Source organism: Beta vulgaris, chromosome 7 (genome assembly GCF_026745355.1).
Source record: "Beta vulgaris subsp. vulgaris cultivar EL10 chromosome 7, EL10.2, whole genome shotgun sequence".
NCBI lineage: Eukaryota > Viridiplantae > Streptophyta > Magnoliopsida > Caryophyllales > Amaranthaceae > Beta > Beta vulgaris.
The window spans coordinates 41,946,933-41,965,315 of NC_079208.1; the positions used below are offsets into that span (position 1 = coordinate 41,946,933).

General features: G+C 36.5%; 1 protein-coding gene across 1 annotated transcript; it reads left to right on the top strand.

Annotated features, from left to right (window-relative positions):
* Positions 1–7,437: 7,437 nt before the first annotated feature.
* Positions 7,438–14,222, top strand: LOC104899491 (26S proteasome regulatory subunit 4 homolog A). The gene is made up of 6 exons (XM_010686688.4): positions 7,438–8,024; positions 8,738–8,983; positions 12,977–13,146; positions 13,218–13,434; positions 13,543–13,683; positions 13,874–14,222. The coding sequence occupies exons 1-6, from the start codon at positions 7,545–7,547 to the stop codon at positions 13,955–13,957; spliced, it is 1,338 nt and encodes a 445-aa protein (XP_010684990.1). The 5' UTR covers positions 7,438–7,544; the 3' UTR covers positions 13,958–14,222.
* The last annotated feature ends 4,161 nt before the right edge of the window (positions 14,223–18,383 follow it).

Sequence of the window (18,383 nt, forward strand, 5' to 3'; positions counted from 1 at the left end):
GCAGTTTGTGATGATGAAGTGAACGAAGTTATGCTAGGGGTTTGTTTTGCTTTGGCGTGTGGTAGACTAGCTAGTGATCAAGCTAACGTATTAGGTGTTTTAATCAATGAGTCTATGGTATTAGTAGTAATAATAAGTGTTGTCTAGATTAGGTTGTAGGATGTTGCATGAAAAAAAGATGAGTATGAGTTGTCCTTGTAATATCAAATTTCTGTCTGTCATTTTGGCTTGTGTGAGACGTATGTTCCACTATTTTCATCTATTAGAATGAGTGTCCTTTATGTATTTCAATCTGTTAATCTTAAGAAAATTCTATCGAATTGCTTGTGACCCTTGCGCTATTTTTTGTGTTAAATAAGTGTAATTGAACCAACGTCTAAGTTTTACCGATTTGGTGGTAACCCCTACAATATAAGATTGTTACACATGTCATCAAAGTTGATAATATGTAGGGAATTAAGCTGTGTGACATATGTTCAGTTTAATTTCCTTCCTTCATTATCATGCATTTGTTATATATATTAAAAAAAATTTAAGCAACTTACACTAAAACATTGAGTACCAAGCTCTAAATTTTCTCCAATAATTCTTAGATGATAATGCATGCGCAATTAAAATGAAAACTCCTCCCCACACATTGTTTTTACTGAGCAAGTCCATTTTTTTCGAATCTTAAGTGTTAGTGGAATATAGGTCACTCAATTATTGCCATAACTCAGACATTGGTATAACTCTAAGGTTATAACTCTACAACTCTAAACAGATGTTATAAACTTATAATATTATCTAGTTAGTACTTCATATAACTCTAAACAAGTATTTATATAACTATTACATACTACTTCCTACAACTTTAAACAAGTCTTGACATTACCCTAAGTATTAGTTTTGATAGCTCTAAACAAGTATGGACATAACTCTAATTACTACCTATAACTTTAAGCAAACGTTGCTAAAACCCTAAATACTACTTCTGCAACTCTAAAGAAGTATTTGTATAACTCTAATGACTTCTTATACACTCTAAAAAGATTATGTGTAATTTTAAACAAGCATTGATATACTCTAAAGAAGTATTGCTATAACTCTATTTATTTCATCCTATAACTCTAAACAAATGTTATTATAACTCTAATTAGTAATTCCCTATAATTCTAAACAAATGTTGGTGTAACTGTAATTGGCCCTTTCTATAACGACTCTATACAAGCATTGGTATGACCCGTAATTACTACTTCCTACAACTTTAAACAAGCGTGTACATAACCTAGTTACTACTTCCTCTGTTTTTTTAATACATGCTACATAGAGAAAGTGAGGAGTTTTTAAGAAATGTATAGAGAGAAAGTAGGAAATTACCACTTTTTGAATAGAAAAATATTTGTTAAGAAAAAAGTATGGGTATTTTAAAAGAGAAGGTGGGGGACCACCAACTTTTTAATAGTATTTTAAGATTTTTATGGTCATGAAAAAAGATCCATTTATGATATGTAGCATCTATTATGACATTTTCATATAAAGAAAATTTAGCACCTATAAGAAAAACAGAGGAAGTACTTCCTTTAACTTTAAACAAATGTTGCTAATATTCTAACTATTACTTCTACAACTCTAAAGAAGTATTGATATACCTTTAGTGGCCAGTTCCTATAAACTCTTAACAAGATTCGGTATAACTCTAAACAAGCATTGCGATAACTCTAAAGGAGTATTGTAACAACTCTGATTAGTTCTCCCTATAACTCTAAAAAGTATTGTTATAACTCTACAAAAGTATTGATACAACTCTAATTAGTTCTTCCTATAGCTCTAAACAAATGTTACCATAACTCTAATAGTTTTCATAGTTCAAATGAATACAACACACTAAAGGAATCGGGGAAACAACAAAAAATGATCAAAATTCAAAATCACAGTTGTACTCGAAGAATCAAAACTCAGCAAATTTGTTGTTGATAAACATAACTTCAAGGATACAAAAAATGGTCAAAGTTCATAATACTCTTTATTCAATTTCAACTCAAAGCCACCCCAACGTTCACAATACTCAACTGAACTACATCTAATTACTATGTCAACAAAAGAAAAAACAAATTCAATTATCATTTTTAATGAAAATAATGTACAAGAACAAGTGTATAACAGGAAGAGAAATTCCAAAAAGAGAGAGATTATGATATAACACAATATAATCAATACCCGCAAATTCATTGCGATGAGTTGTCAACTTTAATGACATCTGTGACTGGCGATTCTCTACCGACGAGACGTTCTTAGAGAGGTCGAGGAAAATCGGTGAAGACAAAACGTTCGCTGTTGGAGAAAACCGAAGAAGGGAAGAGAAGTTTCGACGTTGATTGCAGTGCCAGTGATGATCCGGTAATTGATCATTCAATCAAAGTTCATAATCAAATTTCTTGCGCAAGTTGTTGATTGATCAATGACGCTAAACAAGAAGAAGAGGGAGAGGAGTTTTTTTTTGTGGGGGGGAGGGAGAAAATATGGCACATTGATTTATTAAAATCCAACGGTTGTGGTTCTTTCTCATTTCTCACCTGAATTCCTTTCTTACATGATCAAAATGTGATAAGTCATTTATATATATAGTTTTTAGGTGCATCTAGGTTGCATTTTAGAGCATTTAGTTTCATATTTAGGTTCATTATTACATTATATTCTATAGTTATGCTTTTCTATTCCTATTCGGTATGTTTTCTTGTTTTTCATGAATTTCAGGTAATGAGAACGTATTTGGAGTATGATTAGCTAAGCTTAAGGATTAGGAGCACTTGAAAAGAAGTTACAATGCATAAGGATCGTATGAATATGTCATAGTACGAGTTTGAGCAAAAACGAAACGAAAAATCATTAGAAGAAATGTGAAAAAAGAGTCATGTCCACTCTTCTGATCATAACTTTTGATGTGATTATTAAAATCGAGTAATTCCAGCATATTTGGAAACTATACTTGAAGAGCTTTCCAACGATAGGTGGCACGCCCCTAGGAGACTTATAGTCAAGGAGTTATGCCTTTCGGAAGATTGCACTGTTTCTGCTGGAATCTGTCACGCGTACGCGCGGATCACTAATCCGCCTATTAATGATTTATTTAAGACTTTCCTTATCTTGTAAATTACTTTTCTAGTCATATTAGGTTAAAGAATATTATTTAGATGAGTTTTGATTCTTTTTCTCCCTACCCCTTTTCACGTTATTTTTCATCTTTAGGTTTTAGTTTTCTCTCTCCTCTCTAGTTTTTAGTTGTAAACCCTAGTTTTTATTCTTCTTCACTAATTCATGATTTCTTTTAGTTTCTTTCTTTAATTTCTTTGATTACGTTTTTCTTTGTAGATTTAGGTTTCATTATTTATTTCATGATAGAGTAGTTTTTATTTCTAGGGTTTGGGAATCCATGTTTATATAATATGATTATTGATTGATATTTATTCATGGTTTGATTAATTATTGATTTCTCTAATTGATTAGTGTTTTATTGTTAATCTTGCAATCTGATCAATTGTCTGATTAAATATTGCTAATATAGAGTCTTAGATCGAGAGATAGCACTCTTTAGAGGCTTACCTACAATTAGCAAATCTGATTATGTTGAGCGACCGTACTAGCATATGTTGATTTGAGAGCGTTAATGCCTGACCAAGGATTAACCTGTGCTTTAGATATCTGATTGATTGAACTATTGATGATATTTTGATAGATTATAGTTATAAACATGGTGGACCATTACCCTAGATCCTTTTTCGTTTGTTTTCTTATTTATTGGTTTAGAACCTTAATTCACATATTTCTGATCTTGTTTAGTTTCTCCATATATTAGAAGCTAGATTAAAACGACCATCTCTCTGTGGATTCGACCCTACTTACCCTACTACATTGTTAGAAGGTTTTGCAGGAATTATTTTTGACGGGTGTACGACAACCTATCAAAATGCAAAAAAAAAAAATGGTCAAAAGGGTTGCGGTTTTCAGTAAAATCACAACGCTTTATCCATTATAAAGGGTTGCGATTTTGAGAGATAACCACAACCCTAATTATTAAGGGTTGCGGTCAACAACCGCAACCCTTCTAAAATGCCAAAGGTTGCGGTCAAAAAACGTAGTCCTTACGCCACTTTTGACTGCAGGCCTTGGCCTTTTTTTCCTCTAGTGGATCAATGAACATATGACTCAATATTATCATCAATTTCAATATATTGGTTTTGAATTTTTTAAGGAGCTCAACAATATCGGTTTCCTAGCAAGCTTTGAGTATGGCTATAAAATTAAAGTTGGGACCTATAGAATTGAAACGCTCATAGTTGAGCCCTTTTTAAACAAATGTTCATAAATTTGTAATTTCTTGATTTGGGTGACATTAAAATCTAAATCTTGATAATTATAGTATATCGAGAATATTCCTTCTAATAACCTCCTAGATTTAGGGGAAACAAAAGATATTAATTTAGAATATGCAATAAAAGAATGGTTGAGAGACACTAGTAGAATAAATGCTTCTTGCTGCGGTCATTAAGTGGCCTATTGCGGCGGTTTTGGCCGCGCAGCAATTAAGGGGGCATAATAGATAATTGATATTTTGCTGCGGTTTAAAACCGCAACAATATTTGAACATATTAATGCGGTTTATGGGTAAAATATCAGCAATATATTAAATTTATATCAGATTTGTAAAGCATATTGCTGCAGTTTCTGAGGGAAAACAACAACAATATGTTGTAGTTAATAATAAAAAATAAACATATTGCTGCGGTTCCTAGTGAAAACCGTAGCAATATGTACTACTACAGGCAAAAAAAAAAAAAATTTTTTGTATTTTGTCATCAAATTTGAAAAATAAAAATGCTGAAAAAAATAAAACACAACAAACTCAAATTTCTCAAATAATTGAGATACCAGTTTCAAACACCAAATTCTTATGTAAGGAAATGCAAACATCACTCAATCGTTCAAGAAAATATAAAAAACGTAAAGATGAACACAACTAAAGCAACACAATCAACATTAATGTTAACATCTATACTAATATATTAAAAGGCGTGCATAAACCAGGAACGGTGCCACGTGGCGCTCTCCCTAAGGAGTTTTAGTTCATGTAATCCATGTACAATAAAAAAAATAGAAATTGCATAGTATAGGTTTTGATCCCGTGACCTCAAGTTCATGTACTAAAGTTTTAACCACTAGACCAAGTTGTATTTAGTGTTATCATATCGAAGTACAATATTAATAAATGAATTTTTTTCTTACTCGGGGCATAGCCCGGGCCTAATAACTAGTATATATATCAAAAGGTGTGCGAAAGAAAGTTTATGTGCCACGTGGCACTCTCCTCAAATTTCTAATGTAAATGCTTTATGTTCATGTGTACTCCTCACTTTTTTTAAAAAAATGTATAAGCGCAAGGTATCGAACACGTGACCTTTGAAATGAAAAGTAAGAGTTTAACCATCAATACACTATGACTTTGTTATTAAATATTTCAAATAAAATATGATAAAGTCTTGTAATAATTTTAGTTAACTAAAAATACTTAACAAGTACATGCTCCCTCCATTTTTTTTATTGTTACACTGTTGTATGCACAAAATGTCACTTTCAAGCTTTTTGGGTGTATATTTTTTGATCCAGTTGATGTAAATAATGAGAAAAAATAGTATTTTTGGGTGGAAAAAGAGAAGAACAAATATAAAAGTATTACTTTATGGTGGGCCAAGTACCACAAATAAGGAAAATATAGCAATTAAAAAGAAATAAACAACCATTTAAGGAAAATGTAGCATTTAAGGGCCTGTTCTCTTCGGCATAAAACAGTTGAACTGAACTGAACTTAATTGAACTAAACTGAACTGAATTGAACTGAACTGAATTGAACTGAAATGAACTGATCTGAACTGAACTGAACTGAATTGAACTGAACTGAAATGAATAGTGATATGTGAGAGTAAAAGTATTGTCAAGAGCTGAACTGAACTGAACTGGTCTGAACTGAACTGAACTGATCTGAACTGAACTGAACTGAACTGAACTGAACTGAACTGAATTGAACTGAACTGAATTGAACTGAACTGAACTGAACTGAAAATAAGCTGGAGAGAACAGGCCCTAAAAGGAGGGAATACAACTTTAACACTCTTATTACGTAACTTACAAGAGAATATTGATGTCATATTCTCTTACCACAATTCCTTTTAAGGTATTGTTTTCAAACTCAAAGCTTTCAATTTTTTTTACTTATCACGTCGTGACACGAATTTTCAATTTTTTAATCGACAAAAAATACGAAAAGTAGCAAAATAAATTATTAAATAAAAAATAATAACATATTTGTTTATTGTAACTGACTCGAGGCATCGCTCGGGCAAAAAAACTAGTTAATGCTAAATTAGAGCTAAACGAACCAGCTTATGTTAGCAAACCCTCAAAACATATTAAACCACTATAAAGAAACTAAAGCATAATTGAAATTCATACCTAAATAAGATTAAACAACACTCAAAGCTTTTCTTTATCCTTTTGGAAGAACCGAACATAGTAAGAAAGTCCGATAAATTCAGACTTGGAATTTTACCAGTCTTAGAGCTAACTATAGCGGGTTACAGCATCAAGATGAAGCAGCAAAGTAAGCGGCGGCAGTGGAAGATGGTCGGACGACGGTGAGGGAACACCCTTCCCAGCCACTGGCGCCGAAAGTGAAGGGGAAAACATGGTGAAAGCACGCGTCTGGGAGGCTAAAATAAGAGTGGAAGCTAGCCAGTACTCGCTGAGATGGAGTGCAGTCCACCAACGAGCTTCATGGGGTTGGTTAAGGGGAGGCATAAGAGGGATAAAAGCCTAGGGTTTGGAGAGCGTTTTAGATAGAAAAAGAAAGAGTCTCTTTTTAGAATACTAAAATTGGTTAGCCTCCCTTGCTTGGTGTCAATATTTTTAGCCTTTCTCAAAACCATAATTTTAGTAATAGACATCTTCCTTTTTATTCAAAATTCACAATATCTTAGGCAACATGTTCAAAGTTTTCATAAACATATATTTCAATGCCATATCGACACCTCCAAATTCAGATAAACATTTGAAGCTAATATACACAATAATGCCTAAACTTATAATCTAATGTCAACAATTTTGTAACAAAGTCAATTTTTTTTTGGTAAGGAGATAACTTAGACACTTTTAGAGGAATAAATGAAATCACAACTTGTCGAAATTGAGAATCAATCCTAAAATATTTTGAAAATGGGAAAGATGCACTAACAAAAGTCATTAAATATGAAGCTTTACAAGTATTCACATAGAAGAAAATTTCTTATTTGAGTTCATTTGCTTACAATAAACGGCCCAAAAACTATGACCATACACTACTCACAAACTGGAGTTGTACATGACTAACAAAATGTCAAAATCCCACCTCCACAATCTGACATCAAGGCCCATCTGAAAAAACACATTTGTTTATACTTTCATTCATCAAAACACCAACCAAAACAAACACTTCTCCCTTTCTTCTTCCCCAAGCCACACTTTCTCTCGGAAAAATGGGGCAAAACAGCAGCGGGCTGAACCGACAAGGCGGGCCCCCGGGCGACCGTAAACAAGACGGCGACAAAAAGGACAAAAAGTACGATCCACCTGCCCCGCCAGCCCGAGTGGGCCGTAAACAGCGGAAGCAAAAGGGGCCCGATGCGGCGGCCCGTATACCCGTTGTAACTCCACTAACAAAGTGCAAGCTTAGATTGTTAAAGCTTGAAAGAGTGAAAGATTACCTTCTAATGGAGGAAGAATTTGTGGCCAATCAGGAACGACTTAAACCTCAGGAAGAGAAAACTGAGGAAGATCGTTCTAAAGTGGATGATATTCGTGGCTCCCCAATGAGTGTAGGCAGTTTAGAGGAGTTGATTGATGAGAATCATGCTATTGTTTCGTCTTCCGTCGGTCCCGAGTATTATGTTGGTATCTTATCCTTTGTTGATAAGGATCAATTGGAGCCTGGATGCTCGATCTTGATGCATAATAAGGTATACTTTACTTCGACTTATATATATGATCTTTTTTTTTTGTAGATTGGGATCTTGATTCTTGTGTTTGGGTAATTAGGGTTTTGGTTGTGTGGTAGTAGAGGTGAATATGGAATTTGGGATGTGGTAGGGTTTGGTCTGTGATAATATTTTAAGTTAATTTGTGATTGATGACACGGATGGTGAGAAATGTCTAACTTGGAATTACAAAATGGGGTATGTTTATAAAAATATAGTATAGAAAAACCCAATTATATAGGTATATTTGGTTCCAATTACTTCTGTTGATGATCTGAACAAAAAATATACAGTATGGTTATGAGTTGGGCAAAGCTCCAAGGATGGCTATTCGATTATTATGGAGGTCCGCTGCTACGAGTATATGATTTGAAAGTTGTGAATTGAATAGTGTTTGGTGTTGTATGAGAAATGCCTAAATTAGAACCATTTGGAACATTTTGTAGTATATTTATATAAAAATGTAGTGTAGAAAAATGCAACATGTAACTTGATTATTAGTACATTATCATAGTGATGTTTTTTTTTCTAGTATACTATTTTATTGATAAAAATTTAAAAGGACTATTTATCTTGCTAGATATACTACTTTTGTTAATGATTTGAACAAATAAAAGAGTTATGAATTGGGCAAAGCTCAGTGGTGTATGCCCTAAGAATAAACTGAAAAAAGGAAATATTGCGAATTTATGCAGGTTCTTTCTGTTGTTGGTTTACTTCAAGATGAAGTTGATCCAATGGTCTCTGTAATGAAAGTTGAGAAGGCTCCTTTAGAATCATATGCTGACATTGGTGGTTTGGATGCTCAAATACAAGAGATCAAAGAAGCGGTTGAGCTACCGTTGACTCATCCTGAACTATATGAAGACATTGGTATTAGGCCTCCCAAGGGAGTCATACTATACGGGGAGCCTGGTACTGGGAAAACTCTACTTGCAAAGGTAATTAAGTTTCGATGCTTATAATCGGTTATTGCGGGTATCGTTCTTGTGCCCTTGTGTTTCAATATAATAAGATACCCTTTTACTCTTTTTGTGATTAGTGTGTCGTCATTCTGGAGTTTATGTCTACTTTCTTGCTAAGTGCTTCTATATCTCATTATTTAATATATATGTCTCTTAAGCTTTTGCAAAATGAATTAGAATCACTATTGCTTAGAAACTAATAAACATCATGAGAGGTATGCTGCATCTAAGCATTGTGTAACTGATGGTATTTTGGCTTGCTACTTACATGTGAATAAGCAGGCAACTGTAGGAGAGGGCGAGAGGCGATTGAGAGTAGATAATGTGGGAAGTACCCTTGTCAGTTTTACTCAATTTCTCCTGCACAAGGCTCAACTATTTCCTTGCTCAATTGGATTAAGGCTTAAATGTTAGAGGAGTGTAAGGAACTGGATATTTGGGACAGTAAAATCAAAGAAGATGAAGATGATTTTGATTGATAATAATGGAAATAACAGAAAATAAAGATAGTTTATCAAGTTTTCGAGTGACTTGACACACTCCCAAAGCTAACCACTAAAATGAACTCTCCAATATTTTTCTTGATATCCTTTCCAATTATTAATCCTTCTATATTTATAGAACTAACTTACTTACTTACTCCCAAGTCAACCTAATTATATTGTACTACCTATATTACCCTTCCCCTTAAACCAATCTATTACAATACCGGCCCGCCAAACTTCTACCTTGTCCTCAAGGTGGATAGTAATTGGCACTAAATTCCCGACCTTGATAGCACTTAACAATGTTTGTTTGAAAAATGATGCCCGGCTTCCACTGGCGTTCAAGGTCCTCATTGGTGAGTCCTTGTTCATCTGGTGGTGTAGCTAAGAGACAATGATCCTTGAAGTTGTCATGTGGTGGAAGTAAAGGTTGGGTGGAAATCTTGTCTGGCTCAAGTTTGGAAAGATGTGAGATTGAGTTGTAGGAAGTGGGATTGGGTATGATGTGCTTAAACCATGGCTGCCCAAATTGGTCTGCTTTTAAGAGGAGTGTTGGGCTGAAATTGATTAGGCCCAATTTTTGTCATGGATGTATTAGAAATTGGGCGGACATGCAGCTCATTTCTTTTACTTGTATTGGCTGGAATTGGAATATGATATTTTATAGGAATTTTGGGCTCAAAAAGACTAGGTTCCGGTCTTTTTTAAAAGATTATTAGAACCTGGGTGTTCATTTCTTTTGCCTTGAGTTGCAGCAGGGGTCAACATATTTATGACGTTATTGCTGACATCATTACTTTGACCTTATACCCATTTTCCCTTGACAGCTAGCACTTTCTCTACACCTTCATTCTTGTCACGTGACTTCTCAAGAATCTAAGCATATATTGGCTTCCTTTCCAAGCTAAATAAAATATCTTCTAATTTTCTCCCTTCCTCCATTGAAGGACCTTTTTGTAACTTGGCCCCACACCACCCACCGGGACAGCCACTAGTCCTACCACTCATTATGTTGTTGGCGGAGAAACCCGAACCTCTATCAGTTGCATTCGCACCAACTTTAGCCCTCAAGTACCTCTTCGCACCCTTCGCTAAACCTTCTTCTGCCTTGTTCAAGCGACCACAAGTGGTGGTTGCCTCACCAAACTTACAATTTTCGGCCAAAAAACTTGGTCCACCACCGGACCCACTTCCTCCGGCACCTCCCTTTTCAAATATTCCTCTCTTTGGGTCAAGAGCATTGCCGGATCTACCACGAGTGATACCTCTTGTTTCTTAAAGTTTCTCCACATTCATGGTGGTCAAGTTTTCCTTGTTTTCACCTCCATACTTTCCGGCGACGACCAACCCCAAACCATCACCATTATGCTTTTCACCAGATTTGAAGCCTGGTTGCATGTCTCTTCAGTCGACAATCACTTCGACAGTAGGTGTAATGGAGCTAACTTGGCCGCGAGTTCGCAACACATCTTCCTTCACCTCTTTCTTTTATGCTGGGTAACTGGAGGTTATTTGAATCTCCTTCCTCCATAGATCTAGGGTTTCCACTAACCTCTTACAATGTTTCTGTGAAGACCCATAACGTAGCTTCACTTGTTTTTCCAGTTGTTGCCACTCAGTGAAAACCGGTGTTCCCCTTCGAACCATTGTTGTGCGTCGCAGTAAGTGCGATTATGGCAGCCTTAAACTTCGACTCATTTAATCGGAAGAAATGGAAAAAATCTTCCAAATCCTGAATCCATTCCTCCAGATTTATTCCATTAAACTCAGGGAGTTAAAGCTCTCGCCGGATTCTCCCTTCTTCTTCAAGATTCGAGATACCCCAATCTCTTTTGCGTATGATGTACACGAACTCCTCTCATAGCCACATTTCATTCTGCTTCGTTGCACTTTCACCAGCTAACTCCATTGCTGACTTTTTTTAAAAAAAATTGAAAATCAGCACTTAATCTCCCAGAATTAACTGCTGTGATACCATTTGCAATGAACTGGATATTTGGGACAGTAAAATCAAAGAAGATGAAGATGATTTTGATTGATAATAATGGAAATAACAAAAAACAAAGATAGTTTATCAAGTCTTTGAGTGACTTGACACACTCCCAAAGCTAACAACTAAAATGAATTCTCCAATATTTTTCTTGATATCCTTTCCTATTAGTAATCCTTCTATGTTTATAGAACTAACTTACTTACTTACTCCCCAAGCCAACCTAATTATATTGTACTACCTATATTACCCTTCCCCTTAAACCAATCTATTACAGGGAGGTGATCTCGACAATCATTTTTGGATATCATTTGCACTCTAATTTAATGGAAAATTTAGAGGTTACCGGGTTAGTTGTGAGAGAGCAGGATGGTGGGAGCTAAGTGGCCGTTAGAGAGATACTCCCTTCGTCCCTAAAGGTTGCTCCACTTTTCTTTTTGGTTTGTCCCTAAAGGTTCCTCCACTTTTCTTTTTGGTTTGTCCCTAAAGGTTGCTCCATTTCCTTGTTAGATGACATGGCTCCGGCCTTCGAGTTTTCCCACAAATGCTCTACTTTTTGTTCTCTACCCCACACACAAGATAAAAAAACTACCTACCCACTCAATAAAACTCAAAAAAGTAACCAATAGGAATGGGGCAAATACTAAGGGACGGAGGGAGTGAATGGATCTGTTATGACGTTGTTCACAGCTTAGTTGCATCTAAACCATTTTTCAGTTTGTTGCAACAATTTGGACTTTGGAGAAACTCCAACCGAACTATAACATCCAAATAGAGTAATGTTTCAGCACATCTTTCTTTATGGGTGGATGTCATCTAACTTAGTTGGTAAACTTTTTTGGGGGTGGTACTTAAGTCATGGGATTGAATTTCGTCTACATCACTACGTTTAGTCACTCATTTACACCCAAAAAAAAACATTGTTCTTTTTGAATTACTAGATGTGGTTCTAGTGGTACTTTAAGCTAGATGTCATATATTTGTAAGCCAATATGAATTGTAAAGTTGTGCATCTATCTTCCATTTATTTGTTGTCTATAAATTTGTAGTTGTGCTGACTCACTTGACTGTATGAGTTGGAAATTTCTGTTGTTAGTGGTGACTTAGCTCTTGATTTGACTGTGTAATGTGCCATTGACATAAACCCCTCTTACTCAATAATAACAAAAAAATGTGCTGATATCATTATGTTTGAGGGTGCTTCAGGACCCCATTGTATAAGGGTGTACTTTATAGTTTATAGTACAAGTGTATGACTCCTGATGACAAAGCCTCCATTGTGCTCGCTCTCACATCTTTGCATATTTTATATTTGCACATTTTACTTTTTGCCAATGTGAGAAGAACATGTGACAAATGTGCAAAAGAATGTGTGAGAGCACATATGAGCTTGAGCCTGACAATAAGCTTGACTTCAGTTCTAGGTGCTCTCAACCATTTTACTTGTACCCTGATTTCAGAACTTACTCATGGCATTTTTGTTGCCTTCTTTAGGCAGTGGCAAATTCGACATCAGCTACCTTTCTACGTGTTGTTGGTAGTGAGTTGATCCAGAAGTATCTTGGTGATGGTCCAAAATTGGTCAGGGAGCTCTTCAGAGTAGCTGATGACCTTTCACCATCTATTGTTTTCATAGATGAAATCGACGCAGTTGGGACAAAGAGGTAAACTTGATGAACATTTCAATTTGAACTATGGAGAAATATAGTAACACTAACTAATTAGAGACCTTCAGGTATGATGCTCATTCTGGTGGTGAGCGCGAAATTCAGCGGACTATGTTAGAACTTCTCAATCAATTAGATGGCTTTGATTCAAGAGGAGATGTCAAAGTCATCCTTGCAACAAATAAAATCGAAAGCCTCGACCCAGCTTTGCTTCGTCCTGGACGAATAGATCGGAAAATCGAGTTCCCACTTCCTGATATCAAAACAAGGAGAAGAATTTTTACGGTACACTTGTTGCTTCTTCTCGTCTTGGAATATTTGTTATATCTCATGAGTCAGTCTATTCATATGATCTTAAATGTTGATGCCTCTCATCAAATACTCTTGTTGCAGATTCACACCTCAAGAATGACACTGGCTGATGATGTCAATCTAGAAGAATTTGTTATGACCAAGGATGAGTTTTCTGGTGCTGATATAAAGGCCATTTGCACTGAAGCTGGTTTACTAGCACTGAGAGAACGCCGTATGAAGGTTAGCTAGTCTTTTTCAAATTTAGTACTGAGCTTATAACGCTTAATATTCTTTGCTAGACTTCACTGGTCTACTAGTTGCATTTTTGCTGTTTGGTGGTGGTGTGAAAGGTGTTATTTTCCTTTTTTTAGTTGGTTGATAAAGGAATGATGTTCTAATTGAGCTTTGGGGCCATTTGTGATGTATGTAGGTTACACATGCGGACTTTAAGAAGGCGAAAGATAAGGTCATGTTCAAGAAGAAAGAAGGTGTGCCAGAAGGACTTTATATGTGAAGTATTTACATCTGTTATTAGGCGAATTTACATATAAGTTATGGTTTATGGTTATATGCCTTTTGTTCTCTGTATATCTTTTCATTTAAGGTTTGATCCGGTGAAGTGTACGTTGTAGATGGAATGTTTGATCCCTTGTTTTATGATCAATCATGCTGAACAATGTCTGTAAAATGATCTTTACAAGGATGACTTTGGTTGGTACCCCTAACAAAGTTTGTCCATCTAACCTGTGGTAGCATTATGCCACCCCTTGTTTTGTTCATCTTGTGTTTTATAGCTTTGGTGCTGAACAGGAAATGGGTCGTTCTTATGCATTTGGGCTATACATAGTCTCACAGGGATTGCGTAGGATTCACAGTAGTTGGGTGATGTGGTGTTTGCAAGTTTGCTACAAAGATTACAAAGATTTCACTACATATATGATTGTTCTTAAAAAAACACGCACAAGACCACAGAAGCTTGAGCTCCATTCCTAGTTATAATAACGAGATCACACCATGTAACGAGAATTATAATACGGGGTATTTTTCTTGGAACTGAAACAATAAAATAACGAGAATTTAATTAATTCATCTGTTTCTTTTTAGATGTTACATTTTTTTCAAATTGCATGTTTCAAAATAGATGTTACACTTTTTTTTTTCTAAATTGGTAAGTTTTGCCTTGTAAAATGACCAACTTATCCTTACTTTTAACAATTAATCAAAATTAAACCTATTTAACCTAAATTAACAATTAAGCACCCTCCCTCTTCCATCCGCCCTAACAGTCCAACCCCCTCCCCACCACTGCAGCAGCCCCTCTCCCCACCATCGCACCCCACCCAACCTTACTACACATCCTACCCAACCCCACTACACACGCCGGAAACCCCACCCCACCCACCGGAAAACCCACCCCACCCACTGAAAAACCCACCCATCGAAAAACCCACCCCACCTGCCGAAAACCTCAACCCACGCGCCGAGAACCCCACCCAGCATCGACAACACAACCCCTACCGTCGAAAACCCCAACCATCCCTCGAAAACCCCATCCCGCCTGTCGAAAACCCGTCGTGTGCAAGGGAGGAGAAGGGGAGGGGGTTGCGCGTTCAGCAGGGGAAGAGGAGGGAGAGGGAGAGGATGTCCGTGGTCGATTTGATGGTATCGGTGGTCGAATTGGTGGCGTCGGGGTCGCGGCGGTGGCGTCGATGGTCATGGTGGTGGCGTAGGTGGTCGTGGCGGTGGCGCACTGTTGTAGCCCATTGGTGGTGGTGGCTCAATGGTGTTCCCCACTCCCTTTAATCCCCACCCTTACTTTCTCTTAATCACTCCTTGAATTTTTGCCTAGGGAATCCAAATTTTCAAAAGTGTACTATCTAATTTGGAACGGAGGAAGTATTTATAATAGCTTGGAACTTGGAGTTTCTCCAGTAGTTTTTAACTCAATCTCAATACAAGATCACACCGCAAGAAATGGAGAAAAATGCATTATATGGCCATATGAGGCTATAACCATGCGATTTATAGGTGTGTTACACACCATGTGCAACGTAGATTATATTCTTCGTCTCGTATGGTATCAAGTATGCTTTCAATATGTGCAATAACGTTATATTACTTTCAATTCTCTCTACAATTCTTTAGCACTCTTCCCCTACTATCTAAAATTTAGCTCCTCTATCGTTAAAATTCAACCCTCTACATTACCTCTGTCTTTTGTCCCGTCACTGCCCTCTTTCTCTTGCACCTGCACAGCGAAAAAATCTCTATTCACTCTCTAAGCCACCACTGTTTCCTTGCTTCCTCGTCCTCGGACTTTTTCATTTCCCCGTGGTGAAATCTAGCCTGAACAATGATTTTTCACCACTCATGTCCTCGATGTTGGTGGTTTTCCCCGAGTCTTAGCCGCCATGACTAGCCACCAGTTTGGACGACTGCTCCACCATTGCCGACATCCTCGTAGTCTCCACCTGTCAAGAGGTAGTCGCTTGTTTCTTTGTTTATATTTCTTCCTAGTGGTATTTCCCTGGAATAGAGAACGACGGTTCGTTTTGTTGCAACAACAATAAAATGGACATTAGTGAGTTCTTTTAATTTTCCTTTTCTTCCTTTGAAGTCGTGATGGCCACTGGTGCGTACTGGGTGGGCCAAACTGCGACCCCTATAGGGTTGGGTTGAGATTTCATAGCATGACCGGACCGTGAAATTCACGGGTTGGGCGAACTAGTCAGCGGGCTGAAAAAACCTTGGCCCACATCGATTTTATTATCGGTTTTCACGGTTCAGAAAGCGGTTATGGTGGTTCGTGGGTATAACGGGCTAGCAGGACGACATGAGAATTTTTTTTTTTTACTTTCAAAATTATATAATCATCGGAGTTATTCATTATTGTTACATAAAAACTTTAAAATTAATAAAAAAAAAACAATTATTAGTAGGGTTAATTGGCTAGAACTGCACGAACTATGCCTCAAGTGCACTGAGTAGCACAACCTTTGGCGAGTGTAGTGCGTAACACGAACTTTAACATGAGGTACAACCAATAATATAAATATGACCGAAGTATGGAGATTCTATCGGAATTACGGAATCTTCTTTACTTTATTATTTTTCTTTTATTTTTCCTTTTTTTCCCCTCAATCTCCTTCTTTTTTCCTTTTTTTCCCTTTCCCTTCTTCTTTTCTCTTGAATTCCTCTTTATTCCTCCTCTCTCTACCCACCGAAAAACCTCCCCTCCCCCACCCTAACCACCAAAAACTACCTCTCCTCCCTATCCCCCCGACACTAATCACATCTACTTCCCCAGCCCCCGATAAGTCGAAACCATCCCCATCCAACAAACCCTCTACAAGATTTATCTTTCTACCTCCTCCCCAACTCTTTCCCACCAGAAAACCCCACCTTTTCACCCTCGAAACAGATCTCCTACACTATCACCTCTTCTTCCATGAAGGCTCTAGAGTTTCTTAAAAATTTGATTCTTAAAAATCAGAGCTTGCACATCAGCAATCTTGTACATGTCCTTCTAGCATGCTGTTTTAGTGAAAAAAATTCTTTGCAAATAGATTCAAGTTCTAACTTTTAACTCCGTTATCCTCATCTGTAAGACAATAGATAATTGTTTTAGTCCCTGTCAATTGTAGATGTCCATGTAACTGAGTTTTTGCAGCCAAAGGTATAAGGTTGGGAAAGAGGGAAAGTGGTAGTTTCCAATGGGTAAGAGTGGGGGAGGGGAGATTTTCCAGTGGGTAGAGAGAGGAGGAATATATAGGAAGTCAAGAGAGAAGAAGAAGAGAGAGGAAAAAAAAAGGAAAAAAAGAAGAAGATTGAGGGGGAAAAAGGAAAAAAAATAAAATAAATTAATAACGAATCCACAATTCCAGTGGAATCTTCGTAATTCCGGTCACATTTATGCTATTGGTCGCATCTCGTGTTACAGTTCGTGCTACGTACTGTGCCCATCAAAGGTTGTGCTACTCAGTGCACTTGATATAACACCCCCAAAATCCATACACGTCTAAACTGCGTTGCATCAACTTTGTAAGTGTTACCGCCGTAGTGAAATGCAAGGCTTATTAAAATTAAAACATTAACTTACTCTTTATTATAAAAACTAAATTGTAGCGAAAATAAAATATTATCTACAACCCGGGAATCACTATGACCCCTTTTTATTTAAAACCATTAACTAAGTAAATCATAAACAAACTCTAGAAGGTTCAATCAAAATACTTAAAAAGTTTATAAAATAAAGATTATCCCGTGTATGCCCAAACTCATGCAGCATCATCATCATACCTAATCTACTCCCCATTGAATATCAATAGTTCATCACATGTTAACAAACAAACACAAATAACAAACAATCAGCTATGCTGAGTACGTACTTAAATAATTAAATAATATACTAAGTATAATTAATATAATAAGAATTATTCATAGACATGATACTACGAGATTATTACATTTCCTTTTATATAATTTAGTTGGCAACGAACGAGTACCGTCATCTTTCTAGAATCATACGGGCTACTTAATCCTTAATAGACAACTTAGTCTCTTAGATGGAATACAAATGGGGTTACGTTCCGCTTCACACCCATCACCTTAGTATGCATACCCCAAAGATTGTACGAAACCTTACGCCTACTTGAGTTATCAAAATTTATAAGGAACTACTATCGTCACAGTAGGTCTGTATAGGAGTGTATAACAAGTCCCACACCTCCCATTGTTCACTAGTTGTAGGGATTCCAACTACAAGTTTATCGCCAAATATCCTTCTTAATGATATTCATTCATACAACATTAAGCATATACTAATTTAATTTTCCTTCTTAGCTACATTGCTTAATTTTTTTGTTTAGGCAACCTCTTGTAACATCCTTGCTACTACAATAATAAATCATAGGATTCCAATCCTATTCCTCATTTCATGC